General features: G+C 43.2%; 1 protein-coding gene across 5 annotated transcripts in view; it reads right to left on the reverse strand.

Annotated features, from left to right (window-relative positions):
• The window catches only part of nfat5b (nuclear factor of activated T cells 5b), a 43,887-nt gene that overhangs the window by 16,909 nt on the left and 6,403 nt on the right, over positions 1 to 20,575 (reverse strand). Inside the window, exons 1-4 of one of the 5 annotated variants that reach the window (XM_080760796.1) lie at positions 14,594 to 14,611; positions 9,794 to 9,919; positions 1,393 to 2,077; positions 320 to 509 (exon numbers count right to left, since the gene is read on the reverse strand). In XM_080760796.1, the coding sequence (XP_080616922.1) occupies positions 320 to 509; positions 1,393 to 2,077; positions 9,794 to 9,851 (933 nt within the window). In that variant the 5' untranslated portion in view covers positions 9,852 to 9,919; positions 14,594 to 14,611. Of the gene's footprint in view, positions 1 to 319; positions 510 to 1,392; positions 2,078 to 2,997; positions 3,058 to 9,793; positions 9,920 to 12,736; positions 12,812 to 14,593; positions 14,612 to 20,575 lie in introns of those variants that run through there. The other 4 variants (XM_080760797.1, XM_080760794.1, XM_080760798.1 and 1 more) reach the window with 4 other exon arrangements.

The following is a 20,575-nucleotide window of genomic DNA, read 5'->3' on the forward strand; positions in this document are numbered from 1 at the left end:
TGATGTATCATGAGGTCATCAGGGTTTCGGGTCTACCAGCATCATACCCCTCACTCTCAGGCGACCCAGCCGGGAGTGATCAAGTCCCGACTTACGTCCCAGTAGCTACCCTCAATCAGTCCCACTAGGGCAAAACCAGGGGCACACAATCCGTTGGAACTACTCCAGAACTCCTCTGCCAGGGCTGGGAGGTACACTTCTGGCGCATGGAGGGACTAGGCTCTGTGAGTATATATATATATATATATATATATATATATATATAAATCTAAACCATAACTAACACATTTAGAAACTGCATTATTGGTTTAAAGTTTACCTTTACAGTGGGGAATCCCTGCTGAGTGCGGTCCTTGACTGACCCTCTGCTACCCTCGGTCAGGTAGCGGGCTCTATGCTGGGTCTCAGGCTGGACTAAGATCTTCAGCTCTTTCCCGTCACACTTCTGAGGGTACTGCACTGAGAGCGGTCCTCCTTTCTGATTGGTGGGCGTCGGACCGTCTGAAGAACTGAAAGACAGATGGGTTTGGCAGAAACATCACCAGGTTATTTCGGATTGGCAACAAGTTATACTTTTGCATGGAAATGCTGTAGCTATAGTTAAAAAAATACTGTATGACTGTAATGAGCAACAGGTCACAGTAATGACCTCCACTGGCAGTAACCCATTCTGTTCCTTGATTGTGTTTGTCTATAATATTCTATGTAGATGGGGGGAAAAAACGTTCAACTGCTGGCGTGTTGCCTTTGTTTGGAAGGAACCTTGTCAGCACTTGGAAACTGTTCACTTGCTTTCAGTGATGTATTGTAGCCAAACCATGACGCTGATAGGAATTAAATATCTATATAACAAGGAATGGGAATAACTGTGGGGAGACCTCGACTTATCGGTTTCTTTAATCTTCTCTGTTTATCGTCAGTCTTTGAAAGAGCCGAGTGTGATTCATGGTGGCTGATCCATTGTTTATGTCTGGGTATCCTGCCACTCCCTATACATCTAACCTGTCCTCTTCAGTAGTAGGAAGAGTAGAGCCTGTGGTTTATCAAAGATATCCGTCTGTGCACAATGTTTAATTTCCTCACACTTACTCTTACAATGATCGAGCTGTATGGCTATAATCGAGGAATCCCGTCTAGTACAAGCTAAGCAGTAATTCAGATTGACACCCCGATCCTGGTCTGTATTGTTTCCAACTACCTAAAAGTGAATATCAGCCACTGTGACTAAATCACCTTAACATTAAACGTCCCAATTGATTTATATTATACTTTGTTCAGGTTCTCAATAATAGATCAATATAATCAAGCTGAATCAGATATAGAACAACAAGGACATAAAGACAGCGGTACAGTAGATACTTTAGCCTTAACAGAAACACTGGTGCCACCAACCTTCCTTTGGGACAGCCCTTGCTGTCGGACCCTAGTTGGGACAGAACAAAGTGTGGCCCTTTGGCACTGTCGGCGTCAAACACATCCATGCTGGCTTCCTCTGCGGACACGGGCTTGGGGCCGGGCCTCTGGCGAGGGGTACGCTTGCGGGACTTGCGCGGCACCTCCGTGTTGTCGTTGTACGAGGCGTTGCTGAGGATGCTGAAGTTGGAGAGAGAGTCTTCCATCCAGATGCTGCTGCTCTGCTCCGAGTCCAGGAGCGAGCCGTCCTGGCAGGACATGTGGCTGTCGTCACACGTCAACAGGTCCTCTGGCGGAGGCGAGATGTTGAGCACCGTGCGTCGTTTGGAGGGGGTCATCTGGTGGTGCTGCTGAGACGCCTCCTGAGATGAACCCCCTTTTCCTCCTCCGCCCGAGGACCCTCCACATCCTCCGCCTCCTTTCTCCGTGTTGGACCTGCAGTTACCGGCGTTCCCGCTGTTGCCGCTCCCGCCCTCGGCCGCTAGAACCTCCGGCACCACTCTGCTACACCGGTTGTCCTCGGGGTCAACGCCGCCGCTACCGCCGTGGTCTGGGGTCTGGTCGCTGGCGTCGGAGGCGGTGGAATGCACGGTGGAGCTGGAAGAGGTGGGGTAAGCACTGCGGTGGTCTCCCATGGTCATAGAAGAGGAGACAATGGTGGCATCTACAGTGGTTACAAATACACAGTCAATAAAGGAATCTCAACCATCGCTGGCTAGCAGTCCCATTTAAGCAGCGAAATTTGTTTGTGTTTTTTTTTTCAAATATTTCTTCAGTCATCCAAATGTTCCATTTTATTGCATCTTGTGTGTGTGTGTGTGTGTGTGTGTGTGTGTGTGTGTGTGTGTGTGTCTGTGTGTCTGTGTGTGAGAGTGAGTGAGTGATGTGCAAACACAGCAGCAAGATTTGTGAGTTGCTGTGATAGGAGAAGGATATTAAATGGAACACAACCACCCTAAAGACTAATCATTGTGTATATTCCTGCACTATACCTGCATTGAGTGACCTTGGTACATAGAATTTGATCTATTGAAGATTCTGACCTTCAAATGTACATCATTTTTGTTTTGATTGTATTGTTGTATTGTTCTTTCTGCTTTGGCAATGTAAACGTATGTTTTCTCATGCCAATAAAGCCCTTTGAATTGAATTGAATGTGAGTGAGTGAGTGAGTGAGTGAGTGAGTGAGTGAGTGAGTGAGTGAGTGTGTGTGTGTGTGTGTGTGTGTGTGGGGGGGGGGTATAGAAAGGTGCTAGGATGTTGCCAAAATATTAATAAGAATAGCCTGGATTAATAAATATTTTTGCACAGGCACTTGTGACAAACATGTAGTAGATTAATCAAAATGCAATTGAAAAACATCCAATTACAATGGATTTCATTCATGTTAAATGTGGTCGATATTTATCAGACTGATTACAACATTTGCCATTATTCATCCATGTATTGGAATGCAAAAATGAGGTCAAGATTACATGTGTGTAGGATGATGCATGCCAATTGGATCTTTTTTTGCCATACAGGTTGACATAATTTAGTTGGGACTGCATGTAGCCACAGAGACAAAATAAACAAGCTTCTGACCTATGAAGCAGAGAACTGCAGACCATTTTATATGCAGACACTCCCTGCTTCAGAGGGAACTTCCTGGAATACAAACGAGACAGCGAATGAGCAATAAAATGCTGAACATTAAAAATATAGTGTAAGAATTTTGTCAAAGATATTCATAAAACAGGGCAAAAGGAGTCAAAAGGAACTGTTGTCCGAGTTCCTTTTTCCTTTGGTTTCAGACAGTGTGCAGTTTTTAAAAGCATTCCAATAGTTATCTTGGACTTGAGAATGTGACACTTGCAAGTTAACCACTTAGATGTCGTAAGATGTATACCAAAATAAATAGACGATCTACAAGCTATACGAGTCGTGCTGCAACAAGTTGTGAGCTTGTACATCATCTATTTTAAGCTATAACATTTGTTATTGATACCTTAAGATAATGTAATTCCCAAAATAGGGATGCCAGGTTTGAAAGTGGTTAAATGGCAGGCTTGGATTATACAAGGAGTTAGAATGACGACGCCTTTCTGGGGTGATTTATTAGCCTGAACGGAGCTGGAGGGAAAGAAAGGCACAATAAACATTCAAAAACTATAATATTAGTGATAATATCAAGTTTTTGACAGGACAAGTGTGTTTTTTGAGCATGCAAATGAACTGCTTAATTGACAAGGATTAGCTCATGAACAAAGATGTTGATAGATGGACATTAATAACCATCAAACAATTCTATACTGTCAGATTACTGCAAGAGTTGACATTAATACAGGGTCCATGGGGCTACTGGCATGCGAGCAGATAACCAGTATCCTATAACACCAGGGTTGACATTTCTCAATGCAATATTAGGGAGCCTAAGGGCTCCAATTGCGGCCTGCAATGCAGCCGCGGCCCCGAAAATTATGAGCATAGGAGCTTGCTATGTCCCTTAATGGTATTTTGGTCCAGCGTCAACCGCTATCTAGCTAGCCGGTATTTGCGACTAGAGGGGGGTGGTCATGGGCGTGTTGGCACGCTTTCCCCTAAATTGCTATTTTGGTCACAAACATTTGGGAAAGCGACAGTGGAGTTTAAAACCACCCATAATGAATACATTAGTTTGGTAGAGCGGCGTGCGCCTCAATGGAGACGTCCAGGCACTGACTAGTCAGGCTGCCTCGTCTCTCCATATGCTCCTTTTGCATCTCTTTGTAATTTTCCTATAATCAGCTGAAGTCGAGTGCCTGCCACTTCCTTGTGTCCATTGTATTTATATAATTGTATAGTCAAAGAAGTCATTTGTGCCAGGCATTGTGCCAGGCATTGTGCGGCGATTCCATGTGCTCGTTTAGTTCATCACCAGCGCAGCAAATGGGGTTTAATCCGACCTACCGAACTTTCCCTTTCGCTCCTACACGCACAATCTATATACCAAACCAAAGCCCTAGTTTCGTATCGAATCTTTAAAAATGGGCGAGATTTGAGCGAGTTGTGACTCAATGAAAAGATTGTTCTTGGCTCTGTGCAGGGGGAGGGGGGGGGGGGACTTCAAGGCAGCAGCACATCACTGTTCCATGGGCTCAAGACCGTAAGGCTATGAAGCATCTCTTCCATGGGCTCTAGACCGTAAGGCTATGAAGCATCTCTTCCATGGGCTCTAGACCGTAAGGCTATGAAGCATCTCTTCCATGGGCTCTAGACCGTAAGGCTATGAAGCATCTCTGCCATGGGCTCTAGACCGTAAGGCTATGAAGCATCTCTTCCATGGGCTCTAGACCGTAAGGCTATGAAGCATCTCTTCCATGGGCTCTAGACCGTAAGGCTATGAAGCATCTCTGCCATGGGCTCTAGACCGTAAGGCTATGAAGCATCTCTTCCATGGGCTCTAGACCGTAAGGCTATGAAGCATCTCTTCCATGGGCTCTAGACCGTAAGGCTGTGAAGCATCTCTTCCATGGGCTATAGACCGTAAGGCTATGAAGCATCTCTTCCATGGGCTATAGACCGTAAGGCTATGAAGCAATATAGAACTGGGCATAACGGGCAACGGATATGGGATCTCTTAAAGGCAATGGCACGTAGACTGGTGATTGCTTCAATTATTGTAACGCCCAAACCACACCTATGCATAATATAACGGGTAACGGAGGTGTTATAGGGATTTAGACAGGTAACCAAAATACCAACTTTAGTGGGGGAACACCCCTTCCCCACTGCTAAATCCCAAAACAGTGTATTTAGAAAGATCGAACAAAAATGGAGCCCTATTCTCTAAACACTGGAGATTAATTCATAATGTACTAGTTATATTGTATTACCAGATACAAATTGATAGATACAATTAGATTAGATTAAAATAAATCCAGGATTGTCACATGAAGAGTAATTGTACACAAAATGCGAATTCACATTTGTATTCACATGTGATGTGAATATGTTAAAAAGAAAAACGTGTGTGTGTGTGTGTGTGTGTGTGTGTGTGTGTGTGTGTGTGTGTGTGTGTGTGTGTGTGTGTGTTCTTGAATACAGAGAACACTACTTTTTCTTTCTCTGAAGGTTACTGTTTTAATGTATATTTGTGCAACATTCTGTACACAAGAAATACCTCACTATAAATGCAGCTACAACTAATTATTTGCTGCTAGAAAATTATTAAGCATTAACCAATCTCTATGAAGGTGATCATGAATCGAAACAGATTACCAAATATAGGTGTTTTTTCAACTGCTATCACAGGACAAAGATTGTCCTAGTTACTCTGCTTTCATCATCTGTTGGGTTAAACACCAAATATACAGATTCAAGCATGTACTGTAAATTCTACGTGAATTAAATGCTGCTGCTTGTGGCTGGATTGCATAACAGATGGTAGGCCTACTGTAGCTAGCAGCAATGTTGGTTACAACATGCCCAACCAAACACACACAGAGGTGGCTTTTGTAAAAACATGTTTTGGTCTGAGCAAATGAAGGCCATAAAGATATCTTCCATTAAAGGTGCTAGTAATACAGTCAGCAGAAAACACAAAGGTAGAACTGCAACTGCTAAACTAATCTGCCCTCTCAATCTTGTTTTTGCCTCATTGCCTCTTTCCAGAGGATTGGGCACTTGAAATTAAGCTCGTGTACAACTGCAGGCCTGTAAAGAAAATAAAACAAACGTAAATGTAATAGTACAATAAACATTTAAATGTTTTACTCTGCTGTTGGAATAGACAAGTTTCTGACTAAAGTTATTTTAAAGTGTTTTTTGCCATTTGGCTATTCCGAGTGTCCAAAGAGCATTGACCACGCCTCCAGGTCTTTAGTTTACTCAAGTTAGGGAATAAGACCTGGTACTTAAGACACGCAAAATACAGCCCTATATGTCCCACCAGGTCAGAGGCCTGCAAATGGCTGCAGTAAGGCACTGACTCTGAGGCTTCTCGTACAGAAACTCACTAAAGCCTGGGTCATTTCATAAGGGGCAGAGAAAAAAATGGCTAAAGTGATTTGCATTTTGAATGTCCATGTTTTCTGATTTGACCAAGAACAATGGATTCATTCTAAACTATTCCGTTGAACTCTCGGGTTGGGACTAAAGAAAATAGCTAACGAAATGGCTTCAGACTTGACTTGTCCCAAGATGATATTGTTAGCAATTTAATTGACGATTTTAGTCATAACGTTTAATAAAAGATAATATTCCAAATTACTTAAATTAATCAGGAGGTTCGTATTGATCCCCGTAATGAGTTTAAAAGTATTCGACTTGGTCATAATTCTGCTTGAGAAGCCAAAATCTGTACTGGGGTATAATTTCTCAAGTATATAATGCATAATTTAGAGGTTAGAAGCACAATGTTCTCAGGTCTGACGGAGCCATAAATCATTGTAAGAAAGGTACAGTCAATGATCTCAGCTCAGCACTATCCTGTGATTTATGACACTTAATAACACCCATACTGTGTACAACATACTGTATATACAGCATACCGCTATTATATTTTTAGAATACTTTAAAGAGCACATTTGAATAGGGGTGGGATGATACGAGTAACTCACAATACGATACTGTGATATTTCCGATTATCGATTATTATTATTTCCACATTATAGCAGATACATGATCTCCTATAATCGATATAATGTCATCGATCATACATCACAATATCTGTGTAACTCAAACTGAAGTAAGAAAGCAGGAATTATGTATTTAAATGTATTCATAGAATTGACATACAAGCATAATAGATTCTTCATTGATTCACGTCACAAACTGACCAATCATACATGAAACAATGACCACTGCCCATGATACTACCTTACAAAAGAAAAATAAAGAACCTTCTGCACTTTAGATTACAGAGATTAACTTGTTGCTGCAGAGACGAGACGCCATTGAGAGTGTTTAATAAAATACCATAGCGTTAACTGTGAAGCGCAGACAGAGAAAGTTGTGGTGAGCACTCATGTTACGAGAACAGAGATGCAAGGATATGGAAAGGAAACGGCAAGGTTTGTAATTCATCTCTGCCAGCCAGCAACCCATTAGCTGGATTGGTTGACTAGGGTTGGTTAGCCTCGGTCCCAGCCTTACTTATCTGCGAAAAGAAAAGCCTGGTCACAACCTAAGGCAGAGAAGCTATCGGCGGTTGTATCCTCCGGAACAGCCGTCAAATGTATTTCCCCCGGATACGATATTTTCCCGAACAATCACAACACTTGTTTCATTCGCGGAGAATGTAAACTGATTTGTAAAGCATCAACGATTTCACTTCCGCTAAAATCCCGCTGATAGTCTTTTCAGCTTAGGTCTTGCCCAGGGTGAGGGTTGGTTGGTTGGTTTTTCTGCTATGTTTATCCTCTGAAATTGCGCAGCCTGTTTACGCTTAATCCATAATATAGAGGACCTGCGTGTTGTAATAAAATATTAATACTTGGTGCTAGTGTATCGACAGCATGCGGAAGAACGACATATCGCAGTATGTATTTTATGTCCTAGCCCTAATTTTTTATAATATACTGTAAAGTTTCAAATAACTTGTATGCCATGTGTGATACAGTGTAATCTCATAATTGTCTTCTCCTTTTGCATAAAACCAGCCAGTGCTTTTCAACTGCTCGTTTTTTGTGAAACCTCTTAACTTAAAGGACCACTTAGCCACTATTCAACCTACCTTCATATACAGTAATTGCTCCTCACTAATGTTCATGATAAAATGCCATTTTCTGCTCGGTCTGTGTCTCATAGGAGGGCTGTGGATAGTTCAAAAACCCATCCACCAGTGACATCATCAATGGGGAATCCAAGCTAATAGAAACTGCAGCTTTCTATTCCTGGAAAGTTGCAATGCGATAATGGAAGCCATTGTTCTCACAATAAGAAAAATCCAAAATATATATATATTTTAAATCTTGTTTAAAAATAAAATCTGACTAACGATGATGTCAGTGGTGGACGGATTTCTGAACTGCCAACAGCCCTCCTATGAGACACAGACTAAGTAGGAAAATAATTGTGATATTTTATCATGAACATTAGTGGGGACCAATTATATATATTATTTTAATATTTTTTATCCCACGATTTTGTAACCCATTTTTCACCCCTGTGTCAATTATCTAATGTGATCCTGGGCTCTACACACCCTCTGCCAACCTAGTCCCCATATATGGGGGACATGGGGAGAGCAACGGACTTGAACTCATGCTTCCTTCATGCCTGAGTGTCCAAGTTGCTCCTTTACACCTGACAGGGGGGAGTTTCCCTGTTTGGACGTAGCGCGTGGAAGGAACACGTTATTCCAACCAGTTCCTTTCCCCTCCATCAGGCGCCCCGGCTGGCCAGGGGGAAGGTAGTTTAGAGACCAGTATTACTGCATGTTTTTTGTGAGGGTACCTACCCTAGGGGACACGGGGAGAACATGCAAACGCCACACAGAAAGGCCCTTTCGCCAACCCTGCCTCGGGTATGGCCACTAGGGTGGAGACCGATTACACCTTATCTTCATATAAGTGGGGACCAATTATATGAAGATAAGTTGAAAAGTGGTGAAGTTGTCCTTTAACGAAGCTGGTTACAACAAGCACTGGTTCAGTGGTAGCTGCTGATTACGTACTTGAAAATTACATTCCTAATCCTAGGCATATCAAAACAAAGTTAAACCTAATTTCAGCCCCTTAGACGCAAGTGTGATCCTTTCTGTCATGTGCAGGTTGACTTGAAGGTCAACGTCAGCCCCTGGGAGAGGGCATTTAACTCAAAAAGTCATCAGCATCTTGTTTCCCCATTTTTCCCCCAATATGAGGCCCCATCCAATGCATAGTAATGGCTTCCTTGCCTCTACACTCTGCATGCGTGTGCCCATCTACAAGTAGGCTACTTGTGAATGATTGCTAATGCCCATTGTGTATAATGGCGTTGGTTGCAATAGTCTCGTAGGTGCCCTAAAGCAGGGGTTCTCAACCCGTGGGTTGCGACCCCTCTGGGGGGGGTCGCCAAATTATTTTGGGGGGGGTCCGCAAATTATTTTCCAAAAAAATAAAATAAAAAATAAAAAAATAAATTGCAACTGAATGACTGGAAAATGGAAATTAAGAATTGACATAGCACGTGGTGCATGCATAAATGTTCCTTAATGATTATATCTGGTTTCAGTATTCATTTATGATATATTTTCTCTATTATTAAGGTTATTTTGTATTGGTCGGGAGGGGGGGGCCAAAGCATTTCCGGGGGTCCCCAGCCAAAAAGGTTGAATGAGAACCCATGGCCTAAAGAAGTGCAGACTCCAGGCAACAGGATATTACCAGCACTGCTCACTGTCACCATGGCGGGGGGTTACTCAGTGGGAGGAGCTTACCTGATGCAAGCGCAGCTGAGGGAGGAGGCCCCGCCTCTCCGCCACTCTTCTGGCTCATGGCTGTGTAGTTCTGCTGAGAGGAGGACGGCAGCTGCAGCTCTCTGGGAAGAAGGTCATACACGGACTCTGAGGAGGAGAGAGAAGAAGAAGGTCATACACGGACTCTGAGGGAGGAGAGAGAAGAAGGTCATACACTGACTCTGAGGAGGAGAGAGAAGAAGAAGGTCATACACTGACTCTGAGGAGGAGAGAGAAGAAGGTCATACACTGACTCTGAGGAGGAGAGAGAAGAAGAAGGTCATACACTGACTCTGAGGAGGAGAGAGAAGAAGGTCATACACTGACTCTGAGGGAGAAGAGAAGGTCATACACTGACTCTGAGGAGGAGAGAAGAAGGTCATACACTGACTCTGAGGGAGAAGAGAAGAAGGTCATACACTGACTCTGAGGAGGAGAGAAGAAGGTCATACACTGACTCTGAGGAGGAGAGAAGAAGAAGGTCATACACTGACTCTGAGGAGGAGAGAAGAAGGTCATACACTGACTCTGAGGAGGAGAGAGAAGAAGGTCATACACTGACTCTGAGGAGGAGAGAGAAGAAGGTCATACACGGACTCTGAGGAGAGAGAAGAAGGTCATACACTGACTCTGAGGAGGAGAGAGAAGAAGGTCATACACTGACTCTGAGGAGGAGAGAAGAAGGTCATACACTGACTCTGAGGAGGAGAGAGAAGAAGGTCATACACTGACTCTGAGGAGGAGAGAGAAGAAGGTCATACACGGACTCTGAGGAGGAGAGAGAAGAAGGTCATACACTGACTCTGAGGAGGAGAGAGAAGAAGGTCATACACTGACTCTGAGGAGGAGAGAGAAGAAGGTCATACACTGACTCTGAGGAGGAGAGAAGAAGGTCATACACTGACTCTGAGGAGGAGAGAGAAGAAGAAGGTCATACACTGACTCTGAGGAGGAGAGAAGAAGAAGGTCATACACTGACTCTGAGGAGAGAGAAGAAGAAGGTCATACACTGACTCTGAGGAGAGAGAAGAAGGTCATACACTGACTCTGAGGAGAGAGAAGAAGAAGGTCATACACTGACTCTGAGGAGAGAGAAGAAGGTCATACACTGACTCTGAGGAGGAGAGAAGAAGGTCATACACTGACTCTGAGGAGAGAGAAGAAGAAGGTCATACACTGACTCTGAGGAGGAGAGAGAAGAAGGTCATACACTGACTCTGAGGAGGAGAGAGAAGAAGGTCATACACTGACTCTGAGGAGGAGAGAAGAAGGTCATACACTGACTCTGAGGAGGAGAGAGAAGAAGGTCATACACTGACTCTGAGGAGGAGAGAAGAAGGTCATACACTGATTCTGAGGGAGAAGAGAGGGAGGACAAGATTGACGGCACTTTGTTGACCACTAATTGACAACTGCTTTTCTGAGAAATACAAATCGTTCCTTCAAAAGCCTTGTTGTTTTCTCAGTTAAAGCTGAAATCTGGGATGCATTTGAATTAATAAAACTTTATTTTAACCGATCACGACAGTAGAGAATATTATACAACTAGCACATGTTGTGGTTGGAGATGGTCTACTAACTCTTCCATTGATCAACAGTTAAATTCCGGCAAGAAGACCGTACCGTAAGCAATGAGTTTACGTTATGTTATTGTTGTTGCTGGAAAGTGTAAACTACGCAGGATTCATTACTTGGATAGGCAACATCACCAGTGTAATACTATATGCACCAACCCCTTTATTGTAGCTCTGGCATTGTTGCTATCATCTCTTTCTGCTGGGAAAGGGTGACAATCTAACTATAAAATACACAAATCTGTGCGTCTGCAAGTGAGTGTGTGTAATCTCTGTGTGTAACCAACTAACCATCCGACCAATCGATATCTGGGCATAAAAAATGGACAAAAGGTTACAGAGATCTCCATCTCCATCACCAGCACACACCAGCCTTCATCCATATGTTCATGATTCATTCATCAATCACTCCATAAACGTTGATTATGACTGCCTTGCCAGGCTATGTCTCATTAACGTGCGGTGCAGGCATCACTCACCCACAGCACTCACAGCAGTCAGAACAGTATGTCATATGTACGGATTTTGGGGTTTTCTAGTCGTGTATGTATGTAATTGCAATTCCGATCTACGTGTTTCTGTGTGATCAGGCTGGTGTTTCTGACAGTATCAGGTACGGTCGCCCCTAAACCATATCGCCCCTCCATGTTTTATCAGGCTGGTGTTTCTGACAGTATCAGGTACGGTCGCCCCAAACCATATCGCCCCTCCATGTTTCCCGCCGACCTCACGCAGCCGACCGCTCAGTGCCGCGGTTGTGGTATTCTTTATTTTGTTTTACTGAGAATAAGGTTATAAAAAAAGTTTAGGGTTAGGCATAGTTTTACTGCAGGGTTAAGTTTAGGCATAGTTTTACTGAGGTTAAGGTTGGGAATAAGGTTAGGTTTAACCGTTTAAGCATAATGTACTTGGGTTACTACATAATTCGAGTGTCGCTAATAAAGAACGGTAGAACAAGAGCAATTTGCAACTTGAATACATGACAGATCGGTGATGTCGGACATCACGTAAAATTCAGCCTAGTCCACTACTGCATCAGTAGTGGACTCCACCACATACCCCAGAAACTGCTGTCCTCCTTTTCCAAGAAGTGTTAATTAGGTGACAAAAACAACACAAACGCCGACTAGAAACTCTCACATATGCGCGCGCGTGCGCACACACACACACACACACACACACACACACACACACACACACACACACACACACACACACACACACACACACACACACACACACACACACACACACACACACACACACACACACACACACACACACACACACACACACACACACACACACACACACACCCTTTTGGCTAGAGTGGAGGTGCATGCTCTATTACCCTTGATTATAACTTCTGCCACTTCAAATGAACAAACTATACTTTTTAAAAGTTATATAGTTTGCTGCTAATCATAGTCTCACATTCACACTGGCATCGTTTAGATTGGTCACATCCTTGTTTCCCCTAATAAACCTTATGCCTCAAACAAATCTCTAATCCAGATCTTCTCTTCCCTTCATGAACGCATTACCCCAATACATTTCCAGTATAACTCAAGGCAACATGGAGGCATCGGAAGCTCCCTAAAGGTTATCCATTTCATCAGAGTTTTGGGATCCGTATAAATAAATGCACCTCAGGGAAAACTGAACTGTAGAGAGAAGTGGGTATACAGTAAAACAAGACTACACAGGTCAAGGCAAAAGTCCTGGCATGCCAAATAAATAGCAGATCTCATTACAGTAGAGGGAGCAGGGCTGCACAAAAGCCTTTCTCTCTCCCCTCTCCCTGTCTCCCCTCGGGGCCAGCGGGACACAGGGAGGGGAGAAAGCCTTAGGTCAACAACACCACAACACTTTTACTAGAAGGCCGATTCATCATCCAAATATTATGGTATGAACTTACAGCGGCCATTACAGTCGCCTGACTCTCTGCCAACTGCCAGCTTTAATTACTTGCAGCTGAGTCCCAGGGTTTGGTGTGTATCGGATACTTAACCCTCCCCATTGTTACCACTGGCTGTGTACAACAGACAAACCTGGAACTTACTGAAACTAGCCCATGCCTCTTCAGGCCCTAAGCCCTTTAGTTTCAAACTGTTTGGATGAGTACGGAACACATGGTTCCCAGCGTAGGAGCTTAAATATGGACTCGGCAAACTCCTCTAACCAAACACACGACGAGGCCTCCTAGTGTGGTCATGTTGGGTTATTTGCTAAGAAATGCAAAGAAAATCACCAGCACACATACTGTATATGCATGCGTCTTGTGCTTGCTATACTGTAGTCATGTATAGTATACTATGCGGTACGCACACATACCTACGCACATTTCTTTTGTCTGTCTCATGTCCCCTCGTCATCTACAGTTACAAGTCCTCCCTCGGCTAAATGACTGACTGCACATGCGGAAACATGTGCTGTGACTGTGAGTGAGCAGCCCTTCCAGTAAACAGATTGCCAACCACACAGACAGAAAATATGTACTCTGCTCTCACTAGAGCTGCTCTCGAATCACTGGCTGGCCTGTTCAAAGTGTTTCCACAGTCCCACAACTTTATAAAGAGTGAGAATTCCCATTATGCTGCATATTTTGTCTACCCAGTGGCAGACAAGGATACAGTTCTTTCTTTGTGCATTTAGAAAACACAGCCTCTTTCACATTACGGGGGGAAAAAATACATGGTCAACATCATTAGCTGGGAGAATAAACACACTGCCTCGCCTCACGTGATGTTTTCATTTTGACAGACCTCAGATTGCAGTCGTGTTGTGCATAGTGACAACCTAACGAAGAGAGCACTGCGGACAGCGTCTCGTTTTCTTTAAGATCAAATCTTCATTCAAAAAGCCCACATTGGTGAAATGAGCTTGTGATGCAGATTTTCAGATAAAATTATTGTTTTCTACTAACATAAATGTGGATAAATGTTGGCTGGCGTCAACATGAAAATGTGTAGCCAGTGTGAGCAGTCCAATTTCCATACCCATGAATATGTAAACAGAACAAATACCCAAACCAAATACACATACAATTTGTGCTCTGTGTTGGAAATTGTACACAAGACTAAACCACGATTAAAACCCCATACACGGTAAAATATCCTTCATAACCAACAAATCCTGGCCGCCATACTTCTGTTCACATTATATAGTAAGTAATGGAAGACTAAAGGTGAAAAGAGAAAGCACTCACCATGTGAAAGGCAGGACTTAACACTCCCATTCATTTCCCTCACATTCCTGCTGCTTGCTCTTACTGGCCTTGGCACCTGGGGCGTGGCACTGAGTGACTGTTCACTCCCCCTCTGTCCCCCTCCTCCGCTCCACCTCCTCCCCCCCCCCTTCACTGTCTTGTTTACTGTGCCTGTGTGTGGACCCTTTTCTCTACTTCAACTTGTTCAGCAGGTTAGTGGCATTGTCATGAGGACGCCCGTAGAGCAGAAAATGAAGCCGTTGACAGAAGTATCTACCGCGTGAGTGGTTTATATAGGGTACACTTGGTGGGAAACACTGTGTGTGGTTGACTGGTGAGGCGCCATTGAACCGTGAGGGAAAGGGAAGGACGAGAATAAAGCTCACCTTGTGACAGCACGTTTGAGTACTCCAAGCAGAGAGAGAAGCTCATTCAAAGGGCTGGCACCTTGTGCGGCAAGCCATCTACAACAACCCTGATATGTTTACAGCCAAGCCTAGTAGCCTACATGAGGACTGCCAGGGACTCCATAGCAACATGGATCAGGGAACCACTCTCTCTCTCTCTAGATATTAGCTCCTCTCATGAGACGACGTGGAGAAAATTAGCAAAAAAAACGCAATGTCTATTAACAAACTGTTGTGGGATACTGTTACAACACCGTTGCAGAATCCTCCTCATGTATCAAAAAAAATGGGAGTGGATCTATTGAAGCAACCAAAGGGGTTAATCCCTTCACCTCATTCTGTGCCACCCAACAATTGTGTAAAGGTATCCCAAAGCTGTTAAAAAATATCTGCACAGTAATTTTGCCCATTCATATCAGGTTTTCAGTGCCATGAGCCTATAGGGATAGAAACAGCCCTCCAGGATCATTGTGATACGAGCAATTAGTGCACTGGCTGCAAATGGATTATATTTTGACATTTAAGATCCATGGGAGACATACTGTACTGTACATCAACGATGACATGAAAAGTGATGGTTGAGATTTGTTTCTACAACATTTTACAACTTGCGCAACGTCGCAATTGACATATTTTGACAAAAATGAATGCCTGACGATGACGCATCTCTGATTAAGATTAATGACCACAGCAGGAAAAGATTGTGAAAACACAAATCACAGCAACACATGTGAGGCCAACAGCTACAATGTAAATGTTTAAATTTTAACTCTGAGTGTGCATAAACAATATCCATTTGGTTGCATTTTTAGATTCGCAGAGTCAAATGAATACTGTGGACTTTACTGTGTAATATAAAGTGTAATGGAAAAACATTTGGCCTTTTTTTGTGAACCACTTTGAGTTTTGTCCACGACAGATGAGAGGCACAAATTGAACTTATTACTATTCTCGTATAGACAACCAAATGTGTTTAACACTCATAGAGGAGCTAAACGGTTCTCCCACCACCATGAACAGAGACGCACGCACCCTTGACAGCCCAGGCAGTTATCAGAACATACGGGCTAACTCTGGACTCAGCAAAGGGACTTGATAAAGCATATAAATCCAATGTGTATCTTGACTTCTAGTGGGTTGCAATAATCGTCAGAGCTCAGCCGTCTTGTCTGGCGTTTGTGTTATTGTTGTTTCTCTGTGAATATCGTGTGTCCGAGTGAGACACACACACACACACACACACACACACACAAACAAAGTGTACATTTTGAACGAAGGCAGACAGCGATGTCTTTGGCAATCGCTCCTTCACATCACAGAAAAGGGAAACTGCTCAAAGCTGTGCGTGGTGTGAAAACACAGAGGTAAAGTCAGTGACGCATCACAGCCACAAAACGCTGGTGCATACTCTGCATACGTCAGATGACTTGGCCACCCGAACTGCACACAAAGTGTGCTGCTGTCATTTGTAATAATAGATAGTGTCACCATGGTGTCAGCCATGCTTATTTCACAGCTGTGAGCTGTCTAATGTCTTAACAGAGGTAGTTAAAAGAGAGACTTGTCACAGAAAATGACAGCAATATGTGCATGAAAAAGTGAATATACTATAGACTACAAAACAACAAAACTGCTGGATCACACAGGAAAGATGACTGACACAATGTCATACTGGAAGTCAGCATATAAGCGTGAGGCAACTCACCGAGATTATTTAATCAACCACATTTTTCACAATATAACTATCAGAGGACTTTTTAAATTTCTAATAAAGACACACTTTAATGAACGGACATTGTACCGTTACTAGAAAGAACTACAAACAACAATATTTTGAGATATTAACTTGTTGTATATGTTAAAGGGGTCACCCCAAAAACATATTTTCTATCAACTACACACCCCCATGAAGCCTTGAATTCATTCAAGCATTTGTTTTGTTTAGTTTTTTGTCATGTATAAGGAGGGCAGTATGAGTCACCAGTGTTTTCGATTAATCTAACATGGTTAAAATGGAGGTTGAGGTTACAATATATACAATATATAACGTTATTGGGGCTATTTATTTTGAGAAATACAACCTGAAATTATACTATAAAAATCTTGTGTCAATCCCTTATTTATTTCCACCACAGCTGGAATGTCCGTTCACACCAAGGAAGCTAGGCAAAAAAAGCTGTTCATTCCAAGCTTCAAAACGAAAAAGCTGCTCTGCATAGAGATAACATGAGACCACGAAGCAAGAAGCTGCTGCTTCTAGCTTCTAGCTTCCTTGGTGTGAACGGGGCTCATTAGAAAGTTAAAGTCAGCCAAGCTCTGTATGGCCAAGGAAAATCACTTGTGTGACACAAAGCTCAGACGTGTGGCACGCAGCTCCTTCTGTCCAGCTAATCCAGACCCAGAGTGACCAGAGACCACCTCCAGGAGATCAGATTACAGTAGCTGCTTTTAGCACGCGCGCGCGCACGCGCACGCGCACGCACGCACACACGACTTCCATGACAGCCAACTAAACATGTAGTGTTATGCTTAATTGTTTATACTACTTCATCATTATGACTCAAATAACTGGAAAAAGACGTATAATCTTTGCTTGCAGAAAACAACTCATTGCATGTTTGCGTGTTTTAAAGTTGCCAATCAGTTATTATCATATGTCAATGGATGAAATGATATTAGATGTTATATCAGATGTGATTATTTTACTATCATTTACCATATTAATGCACAAACCAAACCACAAAGCGTTGAAATTGAAATGTAAATTAATTACATTTCTAAGCAAGGCGATAGATCTGATCTATAGCAAACTAAAAATGTAGAAATTCCCCTCAGTGTTTACCTGAGGATTGAAAGAGAGAATGAACAGACACACTAGGCTTAACATGAAAGCTAGACCTCAGAAAGCAGCGGAATTCAAACTATTTACACAAGACAGTGAGACACACATGCATGCTCATTCTCTGTCTCACGTGTGGGTGGTGTGTGTGTGTGTGTGTGTGTGTGTGTGTGCGCACATGCGTGCGTGTGTGTGTGTGTGTGTGTGTGTGTGTGTAAATGATGCAGTGCCTATATGTAAAAGATGTAAAATCTTTATATCCAGTTATAGAGAGTTTCTATAATATTCCTTTAGCCCAGGAGTTCCCAAACTGTGGTGCGTGCACCCCCTGTGGTGCACGGATGCCCTCTCTAGGGGGTGCGTTACATGAAAAGGCTAATGGTGGTGCTATATGGTAGTTTTTGGGCGCCCTTCACACCTGAGAGACAGCTGTCTCCTCGGTGTCTCCTGTGTCTTCTTTGTGTCGCACGGCTCGCAATGCATTTTCAATATGAGTCACGTGGTTTGACGAGACAACCTTGTTCCATGGGGGGGGGGGGGGGGGGGGGGGGGGGGGGGGAGGGCAGAAGACAGCCAAGCTTGTCTCGTCACACCATATGAAAATGCATTGTGTGCCGTGCGACACAGAAGAGACAGGAGACAGTGAGGAGACACCGAGGAGACACCGAGGAGACAGCTGTCTCTCAGGTGTTACGGTGCCTGTAGTTGTCCCGATTCCATTTTTTTCAGACCTTACGTTTTAGTACTCGCCAATACTGAGTACCGATAAAAGTACCTTTTTATTTTTGTTGAGTAACCACTTATTTTACCCCCTTCTTCTCCAATTTAATGTAATTGTCATGCCTAAACTTGTCAGTGGTCATGCTTGTAGATCGGCTGTATTTGGCGATTTGCTGCAGTTTTGGGTCAGACTAGCATTCGTTCAGCATAGTGTCAATTTGATGTTTTGGTACTTGGGGCCGGTTCCGAGTACTTGAGGGTGGTATCGGTCAGAGTACCGATACCAGTATCAGTATATGCCATATACTGTATGTGCATGTGCATATGGATATGAAATATTATGTCTCGTAGTCGTAAATAGCTTATACCTCTTAACTCCATTGGACTCAAACTGTCCCCACCACCTCTCTCCTTCTCATGCAAGTAAATGACAATATCTAATGTCACAACACCAACTTTGACGAGGCTGCAGTATTGCATTGTTTAAAAGATATAAGGTTTTATTAATTTCCTTAAAAATGCATATTTTTCATTTCCTGAAAAATGAACATTTTGGAGTTATGAGGTTTCTTCCAGACAGCAGAGATATTATGTACATATACAGTATGTAGAGAGAGACATACTGTATATGCAGTATGTAGAGATAGACATACTGTATATGCAGGCGGCCATTTGCAAATAATATGTCACCCATTCTGTATAATCACGCTGCATACATATATATGTTAATATTTCCTTTCCGTCTAAGGTTGTGCGCCAGCTAGGTCGGAAGATAACAGGGGGTGCATGCACAACCCAAAAAGTGTGGGAACCGCTGCTTAGAAAACAACAAAATGATGGAGCTTTTCACCCAACGATTTACACCTATAAACCTGTAATGTGACAAATAAAAATGGATTCTGACATGTATTGCTGTAACCAATACAGGCCTGTCCCCCTCAGCACAGGCTCTCACTCAGCATTACACACAGAATCGCAACTTCAAGTTCCAACAGCATCTTAGAAACCGGAACGTTGCTCCACAATGTGCCCAGTGTGCACACTGGCACTTCTCCCCAGTTACGGTAGCAGGAAAACCGTGCTGAGGCAACAGGAAAGCCTGTGTGTAATGTAGCACGCACATATTCAAGAAAGTACAATATGACATCACCAAGCTTGTGCCATATGCTAACCACAGTATCAATGACACTTTTTGCAGAAAATGTTGGTTGTGTTCGTTGCCATGTAACTTCAAATATTATTGGCGAGACATTTTGCTCCATTGATGAGGAATTCCAAACTGTAGTCTCCTGTAGAGTCCCCACTAACTTACTGTACATTCCACTCTGAAAAAGCTCTCAAAATGAGTCGAAACCAACAAAAACATAGCAATACTGTGGGCGGCAGTGGCTCAGGGGTAGAGTGGCTGGATGGCAACCGCAAGGTTGTCAGTGTCGAAGTGTCCTTGAGCAAGACACTGAACCCCTAATTGCTCCTGATGTGCAGGTTGCTGCCTTGCATGGTTTCTGCCGCCATCGGTGTGTGAATGTGTGTGTGTGACTGGGTGAATGTAATGCACCTTGGATAAATATAAATGCGCTATATAAATGCACCATTTACCATTTACCAATACTGTATACCATCACAGATTCTGCCAATACTGTATACCATCACAAAACCAACTGGATGTCAAACTACTTTTTACAGTTGAATGAGTCAAAATCGGAGATCATCATTTTTGGTCCCCCCCAACTCCACACAGGCCCTCCAGAGCTCCAGAGCTTGGTAGCCTATCACCCAATGTGAAGGAGGTGGCCCGTAAGCTGGGTGTGCTGTGAGACTCTGGCCTCTCCTTTACTCCCCAAATAACACAAGTCGTTCAAACATGCTACTTCCAATTATATATAGCCAGAATTCTAGATCTACAAGATCATAGTTAAGGGAGGTAAAGGTAGCCCTCAGTATATGCAGTATAAAGTTCCCGTTATAGATAGATACTGTATCAGTATGCAGTATAAAGTTCCGGTTCAGCCCGTG

The sequence above is a fragment of the Protomyctophum bolini genome (assembly GCF_963924005.1).
Source record: "Protomyctophum bolini genome assembly, chromosome: 1".
Taxonomy (NCBI): Eukaryota; Metazoa; Chordata; class Actinopteri; order Myctophiformes; family Myctophidae; genus Protomyctophum; species Protomyctophum bolini.